This window comes from Enhydra lutris, unplaced genomic scaffold, assembly GCF_002288905.1.
Source record: "Enhydra lutris kenyoni isolate GAN:26980312 unplaced genomic scaffold, ASM228890v2 scaffoldscaffold12, whole genome shotgun sequence".
In the NCBI taxonomy this organism is placed as follows: domain Eukaryota; kingdom Metazoa; phylum Chordata; class Mammalia; order Carnivora; family Mustelidae; genus Enhydra; species Enhydra lutris.
Window position 1 is genome coordinate 8,232,753 of NW_019154096.1, and position 25,404 is coordinate 8,258,156.

Genomic DNA, 25,404 nt, shown 5'->3' on the forward strand with positions numbered 1-25,404 from the left:
ACGGTTTATTTTTGTTTTGTTTTGTTTTCTGCGAGGACTTTTCTAAGAAAAACGAGCTGTAAGAAAAACCTTGGAGTAGTTTAGAATTATTAACTGAAAAATAATAACAGCACAGAACTACTACTGATCATTTTAACAGATATATTAAACTTCCAGTATGTTGTTTTACTAATTTTTCTGCTTTTTTAATTTGCACATGTTGGCTCTAAAGAAGTGGAAGTATTAAATAGTGTATTATAATTATTATTTAACCGGAGACTAGAGGTTTGTAGCTTCTTTTTGAACATGGAAACCTGATTGTTTCTCAAACACAAGAATATTCTCTTGTGTTTTTATTCTCCAAGACTAGTTATATATGGATGGTCTTGTCTCAATTTGTTTGGTCTAGAATTTCCCAATTATATAATTCTAATTATCCGGAGGCCTTGACATTTTTTATCTGGGAATCCCATACAGAGCCTTTCAATTTCAGTGGAACTACATAAACTGAGAACCTACATGTTGGATCCCAGTTCTCTTTTTAATTATAACTTAAGAAGAAATAAATTATTGTATGAACAAGGGGTTGTGTAGAACATTAAGAAGAACAAGAGCACAGCGTGTTGGAGCACAGGGAAGTGAAAAGGCTGTACAGTACATAAGTACTTGAACCTGGAAAACTATTTCTGGAGAGTATATTGCGTGGTTCATAAATCATTTCATCTTCCCTACGAAGAACTTCTACGACAATTCCACCAGGGGGCAGCAAGAGAGCGGGTTTCTCCCACGGGAGGCCAGAAACTGGCGACCGGGTGGAGCCTGAGGTCCCTCGGCGCTTTCATCTTCCCCTCCGTCGCCTTTCTTCTCACCCCTCTTTAATTAAGTCGGAAGGGCTCTATATTTATTTGCCCATGAACTGACACAGCAAACCAACTGCAGCCATTGTAGTGTGAACGGCTTTGCGAGCCGCCGCAGCCGCATGAATGTGCTGAGCACGAAGTCTGCTCAAAGCCAAGCAAACGGACTGTTTGTGAAAATGCCATCCCGGCTCAAGGCTGATTAGGACGGGGGTCCCCGGGCCGTTTGATCTTCACTCATCAAAGAGAGTCCCTAAACAAGCTCGGTTTTCCACCCCTGCGCGCGGGCGGCGGGTCATGACTGCGCCCGGTAAAGGCCTTAGGCAGCCAGCGGCCACACATGCACGGCCCAGGCTTCGCGCTGGAGCCTTCCCGGGGGGCGCAGGGTTGTGGGGGGGCGTGCTCATAGGGTTCCGGGGGGGTGCTGGCGCAGAGAGGGTACAGGAGTGTGCACGCTCACCGGGGGTGCAGGGAGGGGTGCACACGCAGCAGGGATGCAGGGAGAGGTGCACAAGCAGGTGGCCCCCCAGCTCGCTTTGAGGGTGCTGGACAACCTGGCGCGGATTCACATCCTTCTCTCCTACCACAGTTCTGCTTCTGGTCTACTTCCTTGGTCCCTTGGGGTTCATTTTAAGACAGGGTCTGGGGACATTAAAGGGCTTTCCCGGCTCTGCTTTCTGTTTTTCACCTCAGGGTCCCATTGCAATTCCCTAGTTTGAAATTTAGGGATGGTTGGAAAAATTCAGCTCTAAAGCATTATGGCCAGTTTTGTGAAGAGAAATAATTTCCCACTCTCTGGTGCCGACTTGCTCTCCGTGGATGTGTGCTTGACAGTAGGAAGTACAAATTAACAGTGATGGAACTGCACCTGTCACTTATTTTTGGGTTTGGATTTTCTGTATTTGCTGCATTTGCTCCAGGAACATCTGACTTAATTTAGAAATCCATGTGGGAGCATCTGGGTAGCTCCATGCATTAAGCATGTGCTTTCCGCTCAGGTCACTGTCCCACCTTCATGAGGTCCAGTCCCAGGACTGGCTCCCCACTCAGCAAGGAGTCTGCTTCTCCCTCTGACTCTCCCTCTGCGTGCTCTCTCTTAATTGAATAAAATCTTTAAAATAATAAACTTAAAAAAAAAAAAAAAGAAATACATGTGTATATCCCTATCTTAAAAAAAAAAAGTCACCTGATTCGAGTATTCACTTATTTTCAGAGATTTAAACTGTTTTCTTCAAAAAACTTATTTGAAATCAAAATACAACATTGATGTCAGGGGTTATTATTGTAGGTTGCCTGAAAAATGGTCCTCTTACAGGATATATTTATTTAATCAGAATATAAAAGGCCTTGTCCTGGCAATGATTTTTTTTTTTTTTTTTTTTTTTTTTTTTTTTAAGTGAGAGAGAGGCTTGCCTAGGCAGAAGGGGCCTCTCTACCTCCCACTTCATGTTATAAATGAAAGACCAACACCAACACTAGAATTGAATGGCTTGACCAAGCTGCCATATTTTCCAGCCAACTTCAGGCTGTCACAGAAGTCCCCAGTACTCTGAATCCCAGGGCCAGTCTCTTGATCCTCTGGCAAGACACCTTTCCTGGCCAGGATCTTTGGAAAGCACCTGCATTATAAAGGAGGCAGTAATACGAACTGAGAGACATCAAGGAAAGTAACATTTCTCTAGGTCTGGAGTCTGTTTTAGAAGGATCTTATATTCTGGTTTCTGTTGCCTTTGGCCAATATTTATGGTTGGAAATGTCAAATCCTTTAGGAGGGATACTAAGGGGGCCTTTTGGCTGTCTCCGTAACTACATACCACAGCCCTTTCTCTGTGTCAGGACATCAGAAAAGATCCTCTCTGGTTTTCCTTCAAAAGTTTCTGGGTCCTGGGCTCTCTTCTCAGATTAGTTTTTAATGTCTTGCTCCTGTAAAACACATCTTCTGAGCTAGGTTGGAGAGCAACCACGGAGCCTGATTTATCTGGGCTGGCCATCTCCACTGAGCAAATAAACATAACCATTGTTAAATCTCGCCTTCTCTTTGTACTGAGGAGTGCAAAAAAGCCTAATCCAGCCTCTGGGGAGTCATAACCTGGGCCTGGGCTAAAAGCCCTTTTAACATCATGAAGAGCATTAAGACCAAGATCTTTTAAAGGCCAATGAGAAAGTCATAACTTTTTTTTTTTTTAATACTGAACTGGGGAGTGAGGGAACCCTGCTAGAACTTTAAGATCGGTCCCAGCATAAATGTTGACAACACGCACCATAAGGAATGACATTTATTTAACGTTTTCCTAGTAAAGCAAAATTAAATGGTAACAGATCTGCTTCCTTTGATTTAACAAAGAGGAAGAATGAAAGAGCAAAGGGAGGGAGGGGAGGAGGAAAGAAGGGAGGGAATTAAACATGCAGCCATCACAGAAGACTCTCAAAGGACAGAGATGGAAGGATCATTTGCAAATAGACAAGGGGTTTTTGTGTCTTCCTCCTAGATGAAGAGGGTCCTCCCTGCTGGGTGCTCTCATGCCATTGATGAGCTATGAGATTGGATTCCACATTGGTACACATAGCCCATCTATTTAAAAATCTAATATATTAAACCTATTGTAGCCATTATGAAAACATTTCAACAGATGAAATAAATAGGAATCAGAGGTCCCTCTGGAACTAAATACACTACTTTTAATAAATGCAGTACCGCGGCTCTGACTCCCCCCAGCTCGCGACCTAGCTCAGAGAGTCATCAGAAACCCCCTGCCTTCCCTAAGGCTTATTGTCACCCTTTCTGTACCTTTTTCTGTCTTGCCCATGACATCCTATTGCTAAAATAGGATCTGTTTTGGAAAAAAGTTTACCCCCATCCCCATGTAATATTTTCTTCTCCCAACTACTTATAGATAGAAAGCTTTCAGAGGACAAGAAACCTGCCTTTAATGCTTTCAGGGTATGCTCTCAAAGGTACTAGGGTAGCATTTTGCAAGTAATGGGCATTCACTGAAATTTAATTGGTGGCTAATGGCACTATGAACCTCACTTTACTTCCTTATCCATTCTGCTCTTTTGTTGCCAATGAGGAAACTCAATCATGGAAAGGATTTTCAAGTGGAAAGTCCATTGAAACAATTCCATTTTCCCATTTGGAACTAAGAGTTGGCTTTCTACATACTCAGCTCTCTCTGAGGCCTTCCTGGAGAGGTTCTTCTGTATAACTTACCAGTTTGCCACCCCTCCCCCCACTTAGTTACTTGAAGCTAAATAACCTGAGCCCTCATCTTTGATCCCACAGCACCAAGCACCCTGCTCAGCACATAGTAGAAACTTAGATATTCGCCAATTCATTATTCTCTTTCAGATCCTGACATCAGGAGCAGCACGGAAAGTAGGGAAGGAGATAGAACCCAGTCTGCTCTTAAAACCCTAGTCTTGACTTAGTTGCCCTACCTCAACACCAGGGATTCTGTCCAAGCTCAATGAAAATTAAACCACAACAGACATACATAATCAGGATTTGAAACTGAATTTATGCAACATGTCTTTTGGTTAAAGTTTTTCTTTGACTGATGTGTTTTTCTTGCTCCAGACAATAGTTTCATTTGTGAATCAAAGCTCTTAAAGAACTAAATTTCTTAAATGCGCTAACAACATTACCATCTCTTTCAACAAGAGGAAAAGAGATTGGCCATAAGTGTGGCACAATGTATTTTTAGAAATATTTAAGTAGGATAATAGGACTGTGAAGAAACATTTCCACCCTCCACAAGGTCAGAGGATTCTTTCCCTGCATTTCAACATCATGACAATTTAAGACAGCCTGCAGATTTTCTATTACACTGATGGGGCTCAGCACATCAATTATTGACATTATTATCATATTCTGCAAGTGATATTTGACATTTCAAATCCCCTAGAGCTTTACCCTTTTATCCTATAATATCTCCCCATCTATACCAACTTCAGGTCAACTCAAAGTAAGGCATATCTCCCCAAGAGAGACCTGGCTTATTGCTTATTCTCAGTAAAATACTCCTTAACTTGTTTCTTAGGCTCATTTAAAAAAAAGAATATGTAAAAAAAAAATTACATATATATATATAGATATATATCTATATCTATATATATATCTTTCCCTTTGTTTCCAAATTTCAATTTGTGCCAAAAATCTCTGAAGTTGTAGCCAGGTCTAGATCATTGTACATGTTCATAATAAAACCTAAAAAAAAAAAAAAATGTGGGATTTAATCCCTATTAGAATTTCAAGAAGGAATTACCCATAAACCAGAGGAAATTTCATAGGACAGATGGGATTTGGGATGGGTGGGACACTGGTGTAATTAGGGGTATTATTAAAGAATGTTTGGAAGCTGTTCTTTTTTTTTAAGATTTTATTTATTTGACAGACAGACAAGTAGGCAGAGAGGTAGGCAGAGAGAGAGAGAGAGAGAGAGAGAGAGAGAGAGAGAAGCAGGCTCCCCACTGAGCAGAGAGCCCGATGTGGGGCTCAATCCCAGGACCCTGAGATCATGACCTGAGCCAAAGGCAGAGGCTTAACCCACTGAGCCACCCAGGCGCCCTGGAAGCTGTTCTTAATAGGACCTCTGAAACCTAAGGAAACAGAACACACACCATTACAAACTTTTTAACGCTTCCCCCTCTTAGCTTTAGTATTATACTACTTCAAGACTCCCATCAGCTGTACTTGGTGGTGGTCTTGGTCATGAATATAGGTCTGTGTGTAGAGTATTAAGTACCATAGAGGTGAGGGAGCACAAAATTAATATATCCTAGTCTTTCTTATTTAACAGTGATTATTCTATCATTTCTTCCTTTTCTAAATGTGCACAGCAGTTGTCCATTTCCTGACACTTACAACATCAACCTGTTATACAAATAATGGCAGTACTTTATCTTTTATTATTACTATAATTAGGACAGTCTCCTAGGTATTTACACTCACCGCACCTCCACCCCCCCAAAGGCCAACAGCCCAGAGGGTAGCCCAGTGCCAGGGCACCACGCTTCCCAGAGGCCTTATTGGTTAAATCATTTCCACTGTATAAGCCGGACAGCATTCGTCCCCACCAGCGGGACTGTCTTCTTTTTCGACAGGGATCTAGATGACGTCGAACTCGTTCACGTTCTGGCCCACTTTCAGTTTTTCTTTTCCTGCAGCTAGACTTATCTCCCTGGAGGGGTATTACTTCCCAGTCCCTAGACGCTCTGACCTGGGAGCAGCTTTGCGATCTGGAGTAACTCCGGGGAAAGTCGGGCGCTGAGCCCTTAGCCTCGCTCCCCCCACTGCGCTGTCCCACCTCCGAGCCGGGCCAGCAGGCAAAGGACCACGGACCCAGCCCTTGGACTCTGACCGGTTTCCCTCTGGCCTCTTTGATCTCGCGTGTCTGCCTAATCAAGTTCATCTACTGAGCGCAACTGCTCGGACTCAAAGAGTGGCATTAAACAGTTTGATTATCGATAGTCACTTCCCTCCCCCTGCACCCCTGATCTAATTTCCAAACGCCCGTCTCTCGCCTCCCTCTCTAAACTTCCCATCAAAAGAGAATTAGCTCTTCTTCCTTCTTACCCTCGTTTGATGTGCAAATTTCCTTCTCTTTGCACATTTTTCTCGCGGTGGCGGCGGGAGGGGGGTGTGGGATGTGGGGGAAAGAAAGGGAGGGCGAAGCTGACCCAACGTAAACCGAGGACCTCACTCTAAATCTGCAAACCGTAGGTCTGAAAGGTTAATCAGTAACTTGCACTCGCCACCTGGCCCTCTCGCTGGGACGTCTCCAGACAGCCTTTGAGTTACCAGTTGGGCTGAATTTCACCCCGAAAACTCTTTACGGTGCACAATAACTGAGCACGTAGGGGCGTAAGGGAGACAGAAGAAAAGTGGTTTTGCAGAACATTACAACCCTGCTCTGAAAAGTACTTCCGAGCCCGGGAGCGCAACCCCCGATGCAGGGGGCGGGCGCCGGTGTCCGGGTTCCTCCCTCCGCGAGCCTCTGTAGACGCCGTCCGCGCTCGCGCTCCGCGACACTCGCGCCCCGAAGGGAGCTTCGCCAGGGGACCGGCCGCGCCAGGAAGGGCGGGTGGGGAGGGCCAAGCCCCCCCCCCCCCCCGTGTACACACACACCCTCCAGCCCCTCCCAGCGCTTTGAAATCCCATCCCCGCTTTGTTGTCTCCCCCGAGGGGCCGGGATGCTCGGAGCCCGTGGTATAAAGGCAGCCGCCACGGCGGTGGCGGCGCAGAGCTGCGCCTGCGATCAAGACTCGGGGACCGCGGGAGGCGCTCGGAGCCCGGACTGCAGCCGTGCCGGCGCGGCTTCCAGGGACCCCTTTGCACAGGGACATCAGCCTTCTCTCGGGGCCTTCCCCGGACAGCTTCTGCGATGACGGCCCTGGGCGCCGTGGGAGCCGCCCGGGTCTTGGCCGCGCTGGTAGCGGCCACCCTCTGCGGTCACCTCCAGCTCGGAGTGAGCGCCACCTTGAACTCGGTTCTCGTCAATTCCAACGCCATCAAGAACCTGCCCCCGGCGCTGGGCGGCGCTGCGGGACACCCGGGCTCCGCAGTCAGCGCGGCCCCAGGGATCCCGTACGAGGGCGGCAACAAGTACCAGACCATTGACAACTACCAGGTGAGCAGGGGCTCGGGGAGCCGGGGACGCTGTGACCTCTAAGGGGGTCTCAGGTGGGGAGGAGCACGGAGAACTTATTAACTGTGTGCAGTTCGGGACTCATTCGGGAAGTGTGCGTCCGGGTGCCTTGCGCACAACAGCTTCAGAGAGGTGCGCGCAGAGGGCCAGAGATGAGGGTCCGCGTGCGGGAGCCTGGGGACCAGGAGGCGCAGGTGCCTCACCCTCTGCCCGGCCCCTCCCCGCAGCCCTACCGGTGCGCGGAGGACGAGGAGTGCAGCACGGAGGAGTACTGCGCCAGCCCCACCCGCGGAGGGGGCGCGGGCGCGCAAATCTGCCTCGCCTGCAGGAAGCGCCGAAAACGCTGCATGCGCCACGCTATGTGCTGCCCCGGGAATTACTGCAAAAACGGTAAGTCCTGTCGCTCCCTAACCCCAAGCGTCCGGCATTTGGCCTTCTGCGGACGGGAGGAAACCGCTCCCAGCTTTGGGAACCCTGTGGCGCCACCTGCGAATGGGTGCTCAGCCGGCAAGCTTCCCCAGAAACGTTGCGAGTATTTCATCTTGGAGGTCGTGGAGCGCCTTATTTTCCCCCGTGTCCTTGGCCTGCTTAACAGGAGGGCTTGCCGCAGAGTGAACCCTCCCCTGAACCCGTGACATCAATGGAGAAAGATGAGGAGGAAGGTGAAACTGTACAGAGAGCCCAAGGAAACCAGCACTGGTCTTAGCTGCCATCTGTTTTTCTTACAGTGTCTCCCATGGCTCTACCATGCTGGCCTCCCTTTCCTGATCCCCGTTAAAACTGGGGTCAGCCAGAAGACAGTGATTTATCTGTCTGTGCTGGCCCCCCTTAAGGGGGATCTTGATACACAGCCTGCCCTCTGAATCCAGCCCCCCCCGACCCCCACCTCCTGCTACCTTAAAATAAGTTCTCCACCCCCGACCACAGATCCACTAAAATTTAATGTCTCAAAGAGGTAGGCGCAGGCAGCCAAAGAAGTCTCCAGAAATAAGTTCAAGGGTGGCGACCCTCTTTAAGACCCAGTAATACTTGGGGCAGAACTAACTCAGTCTCTGTAATATAGAAATTATACAGTGAAGTAACTGGTGGGTGAGATTGTAATCTTCCAGCCAACTGGTGTTGCCTTTGCTTAACTTGGTCTGCCAGTACCCATATAGCACCGAGGGCAGAGAAGTTATTTTTAAGAACAATTTTTAAGTGACTAGTTTTATTTCTTGCCCCAAGGGTGGTATTAACATGGGCAGAAGTCTCACTGCCACTGCCACAGTTGGTAGGAAAGTATTTTAAGTAGCTATATTGGGGACGTTGCCTGTGACTGCACAGTGTACGCATTGATGCTTCTGTCTGTCTGAGGAGTTTTGCATTAACACTAGGGAGGCAGTTTGGCTTGTGTTTAAAATAATGTCACCACAATGAGGCATCTCAAGGTGGTGCAGGCATAGCAGACTGCCACGGTCAAGGCTGTTGGTGGTTAACGGCAGGCTGTAATGTGTTCCTGCTGTCTCCCGCTTCCTTAGGAATATGTATGCCTTCTGATCCCAATCATTTCCATCGAGGGGAAATCGAAGAAACCATTCTTGAAAGTGCTGGTAACGATCACAGCACCGTGGATGGGTATTCCCGAAGAACGACGCTTTCTTCAAAACTGTATCATACCAAAGGTAAAGGACCTTACCATGCATTCTTGGTTAGCACATCGGGAGTGTCTTTGGGATTTTCTTCACGAAATAATGCAGCCTGGGCAGTAACCGTGTATTCTTCCTGCTATCTCCTCCTTTCCAGGACAAGAAGGTTCGGTCTGTCTCCGCTCTTCGGACTGTGCCACGGGGCTGTGTTGTGCTAGACACTTCTGGTCCAAGATCTGTAAACCGGTCCTAAAAGAAGGGCAAGTGTGCACCAAGCACAGGAGAAAAGGCTCCCACGGGCTGGAGATATTCCAGCGTTGTTACTGTGGAGAGGGTCTGTCTTGCCGGATACAGAAAGATCACCACCAAGCCAGTAACTCTTCCAGACTCCACACCTGTCAGAGACACTAAGCCAGCCATCCAAACACTGTGGACTCCTTTTCTATAATAGTTGCTATGAAACTTTGTGTGACTTTTGTCAGCTCAATCCTAAAGGATGTACAAATTCTGTGGTTCTGATTAAGCATTCCAATAATACCTTCTGAAAATCTGGAGTGTAAGAGCTTTGTTTCTTTATGGAACAACCCTGTCATTGATTGCAGTAAATTACTGTGTTGTAAATTCTCAGTGTGGCACTTACCTGTAAATGCAACAAAACTTAATTATTTTTCTAAAGGTGCTGCATTGTCTATTGTTTTTCTTATTATGTAAATTTTTGTACACATTGATTATCTTGACTCTAATATTCTATAATGAATTGAAATAAATAATTTCAGCTTATACTTCCTAAATGCTTACACCCTTTTCCCTTTAATTCTAGACTCTAGAACACAAGGAGCTTTTGGATGACAAATGATAGGTATCTAAACTTGATCATGGAAATACTAGTTTATTTTCTGAAATGTTCTATCTCAGTGATTAGATTATATTTAATCTCTAGGCTGTGATAGCCCTTGAAATAAAATTTAACATTTAATACCACAAAATGTTACAAGTATAGATAAATTTTGGCATTGTGCTCTTAGAGGGGTGTGTGTTTGTGTGTGTATGTATTCTGAAGGGACAGAAAGGTGACCATTTCAAGAAAATCAGAGGAAGATACTGTCTAAATGTAAGCCAGTGTAGGTCAATTTTAGAGTAATTTTAAAGAAATATGTTCTCCACTGAAAAACTCACATAATCAAAGTGCAATCATGAGATTGAATCTTACATTACTACTTTCAAAAGCAGCTTCAAATAAATTAATACCTACCCAAATGGCTAATAACTCTTGAACAATAAAAGAAATTTCCCACAAAATACCAGAGCAAAGTACTGGATGGTTAGCACAAAAGGAGGGTGTGTGTATGTGTGTGTGTGTGTGTGTGTGTGTGTGTGTGTATGTGTGTATAAATACAGTTGAGAAATACATGCAGATTTTGTACCAAATTACTCAGTTTGAAGGATCAACTACTATTTCATGCCAGGAAGACTTGTTCTAATTACTTTGATTTTAAGATAATTAAATAAAAATTGCAAATCCTCTCTCATACCTTTATTTCCTTCCCTTACTAAGTAAGGTGAGTATTTCCCTTTTCATTTTTCTTAAACCTGTTGATTAGAAGTAGGGTAGAGATAAATTGCTAAAAAAATAAAAAACAAAAAACAAACAAACAAAAACCAGAAATGAGACCTAAAGTGGCTTTGTATTTTCATTGGCCAGTTTCAGCATTGGTAAATATGAGACCAGGGAAGGGGGACGCATGCAGTCCCAACTTCCACTTACTCCCTAATATTTTCAAAGTCTGTATTGGAATCACAAAATACTGGGTTTAAGGCACTCCAAAGGACAAGGACTGATCAACTGTCCACAGGGTTTCCTTCAATAACACAGATGTCCGAGAGCGTTTGTTGTTTTTGTCTTCCAGGAAGTGGTTCAATTTCAAGGGGCTCAGCCAAGGAGACACAAGGTTTGGTTGGTTCTTCCCTGACAAGGCGTCTGGCAGGATGTCGCTTGGATGTCGCTTGTTCTCTTGCCTTTTGTCTGCAAGTTTCAGCCTCCTCACCCTGGAGAAACTCTCTTTTTCTACATGTGTTTGTTTGCTGACTTGCCAAATCGAAGGCCTGCCATCTCCAATGAAGCACAATAGAGTAAGGGAACAGGAAACCCTTTCTTCCAGAAGAAAGAAGGGTGTCTGTTTTAAGAGGGAAAAGGAACAATCATTTGAAGGACCTTGGTGAGGAGATCCCTTCCTCTCTCGAGGAGCCAGCTGCAGTCAGAGACGCTCCGTCTCTGCCCACCTCAGCAATGTTCCTTCCCTGATGCTCCCCATCTTGTGATGGGGGTGGGAGAAGGAGAAACCAACCAAGCAGGGACACTTCTTCCTATCAAGGGAGGAGTTAGGAAGGGATTTCCATCAAAAAGAAATTCTGCACATTTATAGATGTGCAAAGAGTATCAAGAAAACTGTAGATACTTCATTACCTAGTAAGGCAGATATAATACAAATTCAAAAAAGGATCATTTGAGGAATCTTGTACCTTTTCGATGGTGGTGCTTAAGTGTCTTCATGATTTCACCTTCAAACAATCTGAATGGAAAATACATGAACTTGGAATGCATTCACAGGCTATTTTATCAAAGGGAAACATACTCTACACGTGTCTCTGCATCTTGCTCTTTTTGTGTCTTCCACACCATTCTACATGTACATGGAGAGGTGCCTCGTTCCCTTAATGACTGCATTAAGTGTGTAGGACTTTGGGATGGCTATCCCATAATTTATTTGGAGTCATCACGGAGACATTTTAATTGTTTCCAGTGTTTTTACTTGAACACATATTATGCCACAAGCAAGGAATTTTGTGTACTTGTGCTGGTATAGTTGGAAGGATAAATAATAACTAATTTGGGGGGCTCCTGGGTGGCTCAGTTGGTTCAGTGTCTGTCTTCGGCTCACGTCATGATCTCAGGGTCCTGGAATTGAGTCCCACCTCAGGCTCCCTGCTCAGTGTGGAGCCTGCTTCTCCCTCTCCTCCCCACTTGTACTCTCTCTCTCTCTCTCTCTCTCTCAAATGAATAAAATCTTTTTAAAAAGTAACGACTAATTTTTGAAGTGAAATCTGAAATAAAGCATGCTTTTGTAGCTACTCACAAAGGGTGGTTTGGGCAAAATGTTAGGAGGTCTGCTTATCGCTGATCTAGTCATGATTAAACTCTAAGTTGTATCAAAGGAGGAAGAGGGAAATACAGGCTTATCCTAACAATTTCACAGTAATCTCTGGCATTCAGTGAAAGGTAGACTTGCTCTAATTCCTTTGAATTTAAAATAATTATTAAATAAAATCCCAAGCAAGTCTTTTCCCCATCCTTTTTCTTTTCTTGTTTTACTATAAGAGTTTAATTTTCACATTTTGTTTAACCTGAACTTTATTGGTAGGAGTGAGAATGGGGATGTATTGTTTAATAGAAAAACCACAAATATGCAGCCTCAATAGGATTATTCATAATTCAGGTCAAACTCCTTTATGGATTTTCCCATGGTCAATCAAATCATACTAATTAAATCATGAGATTAGTAATGTAATTATGCAATGACAAATTTTATTAGTTTCAGTATTTTAAGGTTTATTTATATATTTATTTAAGTAATTTCTGCACCCAACATGGAGCTCAAACTCACAACCCTGAGATCAAAAGTCACGTGTTCCACTGACTGAGCCAGCCAGAGGCCCCAAGTTTCAGTATTTCTAATTGCATCATCCAATTAGCTGTTAGGGCCACTTATGAAAATTTTGGGTGAAATCATTAACTTTTCCTTCATTTTTAAACTAGCTATATTATCTAACTTTATCGTGCTATCACCTTTTTTTAAATAGTTTTTTTTTCAACATTTATTTGAGAGAGAGTGAGCACAGCAGGCAGAGTGGCTGGCAGAGGGAGAAGGAGAAGCAGACTCCCTGCTGAGCAGGGAGACCCATGTGGGGTTCGATCCCAGGACCCCAGGATCATGACCAGAGCCAAAGACAGATGCTTACCCAACTAAACCACCCAGGTGCCCCTTAAAATAGTTTTGAAGAGAAATGGACAGTGTTACCATTTGGCTTATAAAATGTGTTCCCCTGAGTTCTGGATTGCAATTTTTATTACTTTGAAAATACTAATCTGAGTATAGTACCAACATATAAAATAAATGTATTATTTATCTCTACACTGCAGAAAGTGTATATAATTTAAGCATTTCCTGACTGTGCAAATGTTTGTACACATGGGCCTTTATGTTTGTCCTAACGACAACTGCTTAGAAGTAGTCAATTATATCAAAACTATGAGATGACAATACAGGTAATGATAGAGAATTTTATCTCAAAAAACATGCATCAAGTCTGCATTGCTTAGTGGGCACTATGCTGACATTTTAAAATATATACACAGCACTCTCTCTAGCCTCCAGGAGCTAACAGTTTAGCAAGGGAGAGAACAAACAATTCGGGCTGAGAAGTGGTTCAGGACTGAGAAGTGGTTCAGGACAGTGGTTAGAAAAACAGTCTCTGGAGTCAAATGAAGTTGGATAGAATCAGGGATTCCTTGGTTTCCAGCTGTATGGTATTGGACAAAGAAGATCTATCGCTTCCTTGTTGATACAGAGAGAATTCCAACTTCAGAGTGTAGGTGTGAGGATAATGCATGCATTTTAAGAATATTTAACATTATGTCTAGCTCATGGTAAGCACTCTAATTTTAAGTCTCTACTATGAGACAATAAAACCTATATATTATAGGGGCACCTGGGTTAGTATTTAGCATCTGTCTTTGGCTCAGGTCATGATCCCAGTGTCCTGCTATCGAGTCCTGCACTGGGCTCCCTGCTCAGTGGGAAGCCTGCTTCTCCCTCTTCCACTCCCCCTGCTTATTTTCCCTTATTTTCCCTTACTTTCCCTTCCCTCTCCCACTCCCCCTGCTGTCTCTGTGTCAAATAAATAAATAAAATCTTTTAAAAATATATATATATTTTATTATAGGATACTATATTATATATATTATATATAGTAATAACTGAAATTTATATACTAGATATATTCATATCTGAAATAGATTTAAAAGTAATTAAGTTAGCCTGTGGGTACTCATAAAAAGCTTTAGGAACACAGTGGTACATCAACCATCTTCTTAAGGTCTTTTTATTTCAAAGAAGAGAAACCATTTAAACCAGGGAAGGTAAAAAGAGACATGGGTTGGAATGACACAGCTCATTAAAAAAAAAAAAAAAAAAGTTCAGTATGGAAACCGTTCTGCAGACTGGTTTCATTAGCTTGCTGATGATTTCTACTCTACTGTAATTTGCCCATGCCTATGGCTGGTCATGGTGACATAACTTCCATCCCCACTGTAAATGACCTTTCAGCTCAGGTCAGCACAGCAAAAGGCTTTGTCTCTCAGAGACTCTGAGACAGATCCCTGTACTAGGTTCTGACTGTCTTAGCTTTAATTAGGGGTCCTCCTCTGGTCCAGCTGGCTAACTCAGCTACCCTGATTTTTTTTTTTAAAGATTTTATTTATTTATTTATAGTGTGAATGATGTGGGATTCAATCCAAGGGCCCTGGGGTCATGACCTGAGCCAAAGGCAGACACTTCCCTGACTGAGTCACCCAGGCACCCCTTGCTACGGTAATGTTAAAACTTAACACTGCCAAATACATGCAGTCCACCTTGGATAGATAGACTGGGAGTTCAGCAAGGAGGAGTCTGTAGGATCAGGTGCCACATGCCACATCTACCACATGTCAGTCCTGAAGGATGAAAAGGAGTTCACAAAGTAGAAAAAGACAGACACTGGAGACAGAAGAAGCCATGTGAGCCAAATTGTGAAGCTATGAAAATAAAAATGTGACCATGTTAAGGGCCAATAATTCACCACAATTAGAGTGTTGATATTGAAGAAAGCTTTTCTGATCCTGTATTTTGTTATCCTAGAAAAAAAATAAAATAAAAACTCTCCATTTTCAACAATAGTTGCCAAATTAGGTGGCGATGAGAGTTGCAGACAAGATGCTTGAGACACAATTTGTCTCAAAAGATTACTAGTCTGTCCACAACAGAGAGGGTTTTGTTGTTGTTGTTGTTTTATTTTGTTTGTTTTTGGGTTTGGAGGGGTTTTGGGTTTGGAGGGGTTGCCAAAAAAAGTTATAAGGAGAACATGATTTTATTTCCAGCCAGACTTGGTCGTATTTGGTGGAGCTGGAGTTCAAGAAAGTCTGCCTCATACAATTCTCTTTTTAACTTAAGTACTTAATACACAGTTTTCACAAATGGATTTTTTTTTGCCCACGAGTTATAATTAAAATAACGTGACACAGTCTCTCGATATTAGTGGATGTAAAATTACATTGGAAGGTCAGTAGCAAGCAACCACCTCAATTGTAAACTATTAAACAAATTCCGTAGTAAGAAGTAAAATCAGCTGAAGAGATGGCTGGCCACAATCAGGCCGTAATATATTTCACAATATTGCGCACTAACATTATCCTCATGAGCAGAAGTTACTTTTAGAAAGACTTGTTTAAATATTTCATAAGCCATGACTCTCAGGTTTAAATTAAATGCAGGCAATGATACTTAGTTTTAACTACACCAAAAAAAAAAAAAAAAGGCTTTTACACAACAAAGGAAACTGATGAAACTAAAAGGCGACATACTGAATGGGAGAAGATGTTTGCAAATGTCATATCCAATAAGAGACTAGTATCCAAAATATACAAAGAAGTTATACAAATCACATTAAAAAAAATCCACACAAATAATCTGATTAAAAATGGATAGAGGACCTGAATAGATATTTTCCCCCAAAGACGACATCCAGATGCCCAACAGACACATGGAAAGCTGCTCAGCATCACTCATCATTGGGGAAACACAAATAAAACCACAATTAAGATGCCACCTCACACCTGTCAGAATGGCTAGTATCAAAAAGACAATAAATAACTAGTGTTGGTGAGAATGTGGAAAAATGGGAGTCCCCATGCACTGTTGGTGGGAATGCAAGCTGGTGCAGCCACTAGAAAAGTGTGGAGGTTCCTCAAAAAGTTCAAAATAGAATAGCATCCAATCCCGTAATTCAACTGCTGAGTATTTGTCCCAAGAAAACGAGAACACTAATTTGAAGATCATGCACCCCTCTCTGTACTGCAGCTTTATTTATGATAGTCAAATATGGAAGCAAGTCAAATGGCAATCAAGACAGGAATGGACAAAGTAGCAGAGTATATGCACAATAGAAGATTACTGAGCCATCAAAAAGAATGAAATCTTGCCATTTGCAGCAACAGGGATGGACTTCAAGAGTAGGATGCTAAATAAAATGAGTCAGACTGAGAAAGACAAAATACCACATGATTTCACTTACGTGTGGAATCTAAAAAACAAAACAAACAAACAAACAAACAAAAATCAGACTCTTAAATACAGAGAACAAATTGATGGTTGCCAGAGGGGAAGTAGGGATGGGGGGGGGGGAGGCGGAGATGGATGAAATAGGTGATGTGGATACAGAGGGACAAACTTCTGGCTACAAAATAAGTCAGTCATGGAGATGAAAGTATAGCGCAGGAATATAGTAAAACTGTAATTATGATGTATGGCAACTACATTTATCATGGTGAGCACTAAGTAATAGTAATAGAATAAACATCGTACACCTAAAACTAATAGACCACTGTGTCAACTATAGTCCCATAATAAATATATTTTTTTAAAAAGTCAGCACTGTTGCAGAAAAGGGGGCACTCACACACAGCTAGCTGGAATTATGTTCCTGAAAGGAAATTGGCAGATGTTTTAAAAATATGAAAACTGATGTATCAACTTATAGAAATTTCCTTTAAGAACAGAATCATGGACACATACAAAAATCTGTCCACAGTGACATTGGCGAAACTTACAAATGAACTCAGTATCATGTAAGAGAATGGTTTAGGTGATTTATAATCGGTCCTTAAAATATTCTACAGTCATTAACATTACCTGGAGAAATAATCCTAATTCTCCCACGTTACAACATTGGAGGGGGAAAAAGCATATTTCAGAACATACACGGTATGATCTGAGTTACTTGTGATACCACCAAAGAGCTAAGTGTAGAGGACCATTTCTGGGAGTCAGGATTATGAGAACTATTTAATCTCTTTTTATTATTTCCCATTCTTCTACACAATCAGGTGAGGATTCCCATTAGTAGTAATACTAAAGGTAGGACAGACACTTGGGTTTTCCTTGTGAACTGTTCTACACATTAAGCAGAGAGGTTGGCAGAGCTCATTCAGATTAGAAAAGTTACCCATAGGGTGAAGTTGCGGTCTCCATTTCCCAAAAACTACAGAAAAGAAAAATAAACTCTTCCTTTGCTAACTAAATTCTTTTCCATTCAAGGAATACTGACCGGGAGAACCCAATCTGGTACAGGAAGATCCACAACAAGTATTTGTTGAAGGAAGGAACAGATGAAGGAAAACAGGATTATCTGTGCAAATTTCCATAAAATTACCACAAAACATACTTAAGAAGTACTTTAAAATATTCAGAAGAAAGAATAGGGAGTAGTCAAAATAAAACATAACTACACAGTATAGCTGGTCCACTTCCCCCCCTTATTCTGTATCGTGATGAAATGTTGGATACAGTACATCAATCATGTGCAAATGGCCACGGCAGGACACGGTCTTTGGACATCGTTGTTGCCGAGAATAAGCTCACCTTCCTCATTGTGACAATACAGTTGACACTCCCAGACAGCGTGGCTTCTAGTCTCACAGGAAGGGGGACTGAACTGTCTAGCTCATTTAAACAGAAAGCTAGAGACAAGGAAGACAATGGGCATTCTTTATGCAGGGAGCTGGGGACATTTTCCAATTTGATCACCATCATCCCTTTTTTTTTTAAATATTTAATTTTTAAAATTTCTTTTCAGTGCATAAACAATGAATTCTGGTATACTGAAAAGAAATGAAAAAAATAACCATCTTCCCTTCTTGATCGAGGAGCTGAAGGAGCAGCTACCTCCTGACATGCAGGTGGCTCTTGAAGAAAATTTGAAAACAAACAGAAAGCTACAACTTCCGCTTTTCTAAGACCGAGTTTCCTTTTTGGCAAAATTCAGAAACCGGGCAATTATTTTCTTATATTAAATGCTTCATTTAACAATGTTCTCCTTGCCGCTCATACCACCACTTGCCTTAAGGAGCCCTAGGCCTGGTTTCCTGCACCCCTTTTCTTTCCCTTACTCTTTCCATCAGGCTCTTTCTTTTGTTTTGTTTTTAAATTCTAATTATCTAATCTTTTGCAGCTGCATCCTCCTGCACCTGCCCATTTAGACCCCATGGATGAAGCAGTTAGCTATTTGCCAAACCAGCTTCCCCTCTCCCCTTCCTTCTAGGCACACTCCCAGACTGTCTTGCAGTGGGTGCGGTCACATGATGGGTTTTGGCCAAGGGCAGAGGGGTGGGTGTGTGTGTGTGTGTGTGTGTGTGTGTGTCTGGAGACCCAGCACTGGCTTCTCCCCTACCTGCAGATCTCTGGGAGAATAAGGACAGTCCCACAATTAAGCAACTGACCCTCTCCTGGGCTAAGTTTCTAAATAGTGACATCAGATTCCCCCTACCCCGACCTGCCACTTCAAGGAGCAAGACATAAACTTGCATTGTGATAAGACTTTGCGATTTAGGGTTTTGTTTTACTTAAATGCACACCTCAAGCTTTACTTTTTGCCTTCCTTCCCTTTGTTCTCCTTCCAGATCCTCCCCCAGCGTGTGCTGCATCAGAATCCCACCCTGGGTCGGATACACAGTAAGGGTACAGAATTGTGGGGTGCACATGAGTCCACCTTGTTAGCATTTGTACGAAAATGTTAAAGCATGCCCCACCGGGCTTGACAGGTAGTAGGAATTCAGGAATGATTCCACTTTCCTTTTAGTGATTGGAATCTTGGCAAATAAAACCGTCTCCCTTCCGAGCAATGCACCTGGCAAGAGGGACAAGGATGGCAACGGTTTTCAGAGCATAGATCAGGTACCTGGGACTATTTAAATGAGACGTATCTATTTCTTCATTCCATTCTCCCATCCCCCACAGGTAGGTGCGTTTATTGCTCCCAGGTTATGGTTGAGGAAACCAAGGCAAAGCAAGCTCGAGGTGTTTGCCCAAGGTCATGGACCAACCAAGTGACAGAGCCGGACCGGAAACCGGGAAGTCTGCCCTGAAGTCCAGGCTCCTAACTACCCCCAGCAGGGCTGGTTCGTCAACCCTTTAAAGCCTCTGCACCCCTGAGTTACTGAACAGTTACATTAAACACAGGATGAAGATTTATCTGGGGACTTGGGAAAATGCAGCGCCTCAGGTTTCTGAATTGAGAAATGTCTTTTTATGAAATTCCATTAAAAATTCTATAAAGAACTTATCAAACTCAACACCAAAAGAACCAATAATCCAATCAAGAAATGGGCAGAGGACACGAACAGACATTTCTGCAAAGAAGACATCCAGATGGCCAACAGACACATGAAAAAGTGCTCCACATCACTCAGCATCAGGGAAATCCAAATCAAAACCACAGTGAGACACCACCTCACATCAGTCAGAATGGCTAAAATTAACCAATCAGGAAACAATAGATATTGGCAAGGATGCAGAGAAAGGGAAACCCTCCTACACTGTTGTTGGGGATGCAAGCTGGGTCACTCTGGAAAACAGCATGGAGTTTTCTCAAAAAGTTGAAAATAGAGCTACCCTATGACCCAGCAATCACACTACTGGGTATTTACCCTAAAGATACAAATGTAGTGATCCGAAGGGGCATGTGCACCTGAATGTTTATAGCAGCAATGTCCACAATAGCCAAACTATGGAAAGAACCTGGATGTTCATCAACAGATGAATGGATAAAGAAGAGTGGTATATATATACAATGGAATACTATGCAGCCATCAAAGAAATGAAATCTTGCCATTTGCGAAGATATGGATGGAACTAGAGGGTATTATGCTGAGCAAAATAAGTCAATCACACAAAGACAATTATCATATGATCTTTCTGATATGAGGAATTTGAGAGACAGGGCCATCAGGGGAAGGAAGGGAAAAAAATGAAACAAGATGGGACCAGGGAAGGAGACAAACCATAACAGACTCTTAATCTCAGGAAACAAACTGAGGGTTTCTGGGGGGTTGGGGGGTAGAGATAGGATAACTGCGTGATGGACAATGGGGAAGGTATGTGTTATGGTGAGTGCTGTGAATTGTGTAAGACTGATGATTCATGGACCTGTACCCCTGAAGCAAATAACATACTATATGTTAATAAAAATTTTAAAAAATGTAAAAAAACAAATTAAAAAATGTATTTGAGTATAATGTGCTGGTCTTGACCAAAACAGAGATTAGATTAATAAAACTGTGAAAATAAAGCATTTTAAGTGAAAAATAATATCCTCGGTTTTTTTCTTTTTTTTAAAGATTTTATTTATTTATTTGACAGAGAGAGACAGATCACAAGTAGGGAGAGAGGCAGGCAGGGTGCGGGGGGCTGGGGAGCAGGCTTCCCGCTGAGCAGGGAGCCTGATGCGGGGCTCAATCCCAGGACCCTGAGATCATGACCTGAGCCGAAGGCCGAGGCTTAACCCACTGAGCCACCAGGCGCCCCGTATCCTCGATTTCTTGAGAAGAGAGTTTAAAGAGCCAATTATCAGGAAAGTTTAAAGTCATGGTGAGATTTGTATGCTATTTCCCTCATACAAGAGGATGCTCTCTGTACTATATACTGTGAACTACAAAAAAATCCTTGGATTTAAGGCCAGTTACCAAGTCGCCTGTATACAAGGTATACTGTGAGTCTCAAATGTTTTCGCATTCTGATTACTGTCACCTTTAAGTCCAGCCTTCCAAAGCTTAAACCCTGCCTGTGGGTAGAGACAACTATGTTAACGATTACCATTTGCTGTTTTGTTAACAAGTGAGGACTGAATTGTTTCAACTCCCAGAAGAAGAAACTAATTCTATCATGGATTCATCCAAAAGAGCCAAAACAGCAGTCACACACACAAGAAAGATACCGAAATTCACGGTTTAAGAGACAGCCTGGAGGTGGGACCTGGGGTCAGGGTTGAATTTGTAACTGGTTTTAGGTCATACGATAGTGCCTGGCTCAAAGTAAGGGCTCACTAAGTGTCACTCTGCTACAACTGGGCAGAGACTCCAAGGTGGAGGAGTTCTCCGTGTGTCCTTGTGTGGGAACTCTAGCGGTCAGTCTACTTGTGAATTCAGGATGCTGTAGTCACATTGCAATGGTGATGGGTCTCGTGCCATCAGGAAGGGATTTTCCGTGTTGGTATAGATTTGAAAAGTCATGGTATTGAATTTTAGTGCTGTATATACTCCTGACTATATTTCAAAAGGATACTAATTTTTATTTTTTTTAAGATTTTATTTATTTGAGAGAGAGAGAGAGAGAATGAGCCAGGGGGAGGGGCAGAGGGAGAAGCAGACTCCCCACTGAGCAGTGAGTCCTATGTGGGACTTGATCTGAGGACCCTGAGATCATGACCTGAGCTGAAGGCAGACACCCAACCGACTGAGCCTCCCAGGCATGCCCAAGATGCTAATTTTATAGCTTTCTTAGATAAGTAATTCCTACAGTCAACTCACCATCTGAAACACCTGGGCTACTTTAATAATTCAGATGACTGGCCTTTCAAGATGTACTGAATCAAAATCTCCCGGGACTGGGTCTATCCACCTGGATTTTCCCAAGCTCTTCAACTGACTGATTCTGCACATCTAATTTTAGAACCTGCTGCTACACATCCTTTAATCAAAATGCTTTAGTCCCAACAGGATAGCCATACTGCGGTGTGTAGAAAGAAATCTCACCCTAGTACTTGAGCGTGGGTAAATCTAGAACTCCAAGTGGTTCTTTCAGTGATCCTAGCAGTATACATAACTGCTCAGCATACCAACACAGCAAGGACACAACGAGATGCTTGTGTCAACAACATCCCTACAGCAGACAGGTGGCAGATGGGATGCTCATGGCCCCAAAGCCCACTTTATGTCAATGGTGATAAAAAGGGTAACTTTAGGGGCACCTGGGTGTCTCAGTGGGTTGAGCCTCTGCTTTCAGCTTGGGTCTTGCTCCCAGGGTCCTGGAATGGAGCCCCACATCGGGGTCTTTGCTTGGCAGGGAGCCTGCCTCTCCCTCTCTCTCTCTCTCTCTGCCTGTCTCTCTGCCTACTTCTGCCTACTTGTGAGTTCTCTCTCGGTCAAATAAATAAATAAATAAATTTTTTTAAAAAAAGTAACTTTAATTTTTTTCTGGGTGTTAAACTTTATACATTTGCAGATACTCCTTTGAGAAAACTTATTTTACCAAATTTCATACTCGGATGAGAGAAACTGAAACAGAGACAGAACACTTCACGGGAGTCACCCACCTTCTCTCCTAAGACCTATTTCTGTCTCAACATCTCAGCTTCTCAAGGGAGGTCTTCCCAAACTTACTACCACCGAGTCAGGTGGTTCATATGCTCTCTTAAGTTCTTCTTCATAGCTCTTATTCTAGTACTAATAAATGATCTTGGTGTTAATGAAATAGATCTTCCCCAGCCAACTGTGAGCCTCATCAGTACAAAAATCTTGTTCATCTTCCTACGCATAGCACTTAGTTCTGGGCTTATGGTATACTATTTGCTCACTAAGTACTTGCTGAATGAATCAGTCAAGTTCCCTGCTATTTTCCCTTGAAGGGATATGCCATTATTCATAATATACATGACTATGCCAAAAGGCTCAGTAATTACATGATTTTTTTCTATAACAGGACTATTTAAATGCATTAAATAAGAATTTTATTAATTACCTAATTACAAAGATTAGGTAACAAAATTAGCTGATACATAAAATTTAGACAAAAATTACTTCGTGATGGTTATTTAGGTAATTACAGAAATATAAATTCAAATCAAAAACAGGAATAATCACAGAGCATTACAACAGATATTAAAAATAATTTCTTTTATTTAAAATAGTCTCATTCATTTTGCTATTTGTCCTATATAAGGACTAGATGGCTTTAAGACCTTGATGGATGACTTGACTTTTCCAGTTCATAAGGAGAAATTTTGCTTTCAGTTGCAGGTCACATTCATTGATAAAGGAACCACAGAGAACTCTCTGGCCTCCCTTGTTCCACAGGTTGGCCATAAAACAGGTATTTTCTTTATTAGAGACTATCCCTTTCCAGAAGGGAGGTAGAGTATTTTCAACATGTGTACTAAAACTTGGGCTACAGCCCCAACTAGCTCCAGTTCTGTGGATGCCATTAATGAGTGGTTCCCAAATTTTGTCTTCATAGTGGGATCCCCTGAGGAGCTTCAAGAACTACAAATGCCTGTGACCCATCCCCAGGGATTATGACTGGTCAATCTAGGGTGTTGTATCAGCTTTAAAACCAACTGTCAAAGTTCCAGTGGGAACAAGTTTGGGAGCCACCACTATTAGCTTGTCTACTTCAGGCAAAGTAGAACTATTAATGTTCACACCTTAATCTTGAAATGGATTTGTGGAATACCTTGTTGACTCTGAAGCTGGAATTTACATCTGGACTTTCCTGGGCTTGGCTGCAAAGGATTGCAGTGAGGGGGATGCTTAGGGCATTTCTTAAGCTGGGAGTCTTTCATAACCTGTGTGTCAAGACCTGAGATGGAGACTAATTCCAATAGAAGTTTTGATAGTAAGATGACTACCAAACAGGAAACTTGAGAAATGGGAAGAATAATATATAAATATTTTTAATCCATCCCATCTCTCATCCCCCAAAACATAGCTGAATTGAGCAGGACAAATTATAACTCTTAGCTGAAAGGCAGGGTTTAAAATCAATTTAATATGATCGTGATTTATTAGCTGAAGAGAACCATTATAGAAAGATCTAGTGAAGTACCAGTTAAAGGACTTTGTAATGGAGAAATTTATGGTCTGAGAGGGAATGCATACACTAAGACGGTTATTAATAGTGCTGTATGCTGACTTCACAAAATTTTCTTCCCAGAGCATAGAATTCATAAATTAGTAGTTTCTAAACCACAGAGATTTAAAAAAGACAATAGGGGGGAAAAATCAATGACATTAAGAGCTGTTTTGTTTTTTTTTAAATAAACAAAATTAGCAAACTTTTAGCTTGACTCACTAAGAAACCAATAAACAGGGGTGCCTGAGTGGCTCAGTGGGTTAAAGCCTCTGCCTTTGGCTCAGATCATGATCCCAGGGTCCTGGGATCAAGCCCCATATCGGGCTCTCTGCTCAGCGGAGACCCTGCTTCCCCCTCTCTCTCTGCCTGCCTCTCTGCCTACTTGAGATCTCTGTCAAATAAATAAATAAAAATCTTTAAAATTAAAAAAAAAATTTAAAAAAAGAAACCAAAAAACAGGAGCACTCAAAATAAAAAATGAAAGAGGCAACATTACAACTGATACCACAGAAATACAAAGATTCACAAGAGACTGCTATGGGAAAATGTGTTCAACATCACTCATCACAGAAATGCAATTCAAAACCTTAATGAGATACCATCTCACACCTGTCAGAATGGCTATTATCAGAAGACAAGAAACAACAAGTGTTGAGGATGTGGAAAAAAAAGGAACCCTCATGCACAGTTGGTGGGAATGCAAAATGGTGCAGTGACTCTGGGAAACAGTATGGAGGTTCCTCAACAAATTAAAAACAGAATTACCATTTGATCCATCAGTTCCACTAACAGGGATTTATCCAAAGAAGATGAAAACATTGACTCAAAAATATCTATGTACTCCATGGTCATAGCAGATTTATAATAAGCCAAGCTGTGGAAGCAAACTAAGTGTTCGTCCGTGGTTGAGCAGATAAAGAAAATACACTACATACTATGGAGTATTTTTCAGTCATAAAAAAGGATGAAGCCTTGTCATTTGTGGAGATTTGAATGAACCTAGAAGGCATAATGCCAAGTGAAATAAGTCAATGAAGGACAACTACCAGATGATCTCATTTATATCTAGATTCTTAAAAGCAACAAAACAAAACAAAAACAAACAAAAAGCACTCATGGATTCCAGGAACAAATTAGTGGTTCTGGGGGATGGTGCGACTATAGTCAAAACTGTATGGTATATTTGAAAGTTCCTAAGACAACTGTTCTTAAAAGTTCTCCTCATGAGAATAAAAACAATATAGGGCAACTATATATGGTCATGGAGGCAGACAAGACCCATGGTGACCATCTCACAATCTAT

The 25,404-nt window shown here is 42.4% G+C and overlaps 1 protein-coding gene across 1 annotated transcript; it reads left to right on the forward strand.

Annotated features, from left to right (window-relative positions):
• Positions 1–7,052: 7,052 nt before the first annotated feature.
• Positions 7,053–10,355, forward strand: LOC111145243 (dickkopf WNT signaling pathway inhibitor 1). Its single transcript, XM_022500028.1, has 4 exons — positions 7,053–7,465; positions 7,711–7,873; positions 9,001–9,144; positions 9,266–10,355. The coding sequence occupies exons 1-4, from the start codon at positions 7,220–7,222 to the stop codon at positions 9,517–9,519; spliced, it is 807 nt and encodes a 268-aa protein (XP_022355736.1). The 5' UTR covers positions 7,053–7,219; the 3' UTR covers positions 9,520–10,355.
• The last annotated feature ends 15,049 nt before the right edge of the window (positions 10,356–25,404 follow it).

Coding starts and splice junctions, on each gene's coding strand:
- LOC111145243 (XM_022500028.1), top strand. CDS start 7,220: ATGACGGCCCTGGGCGCCGTGGGAGCCGCCCGGGTCTTGGCCGCGCTG. Junction 7,466..7,710: donor AGACCATTGACAACTACCAG/GTGAGCAGGGGC, acceptor CCCTCCCCGCAG/CCCTACCGGTGCGCGGAGGA. Junction 9,145..9,265: donor AAAACTGTATCATACCAAAG/GTAAAGGACCTT, acceptor CCTCCTTTCCAG/GACAAGAAGGTTCGGTCTGT.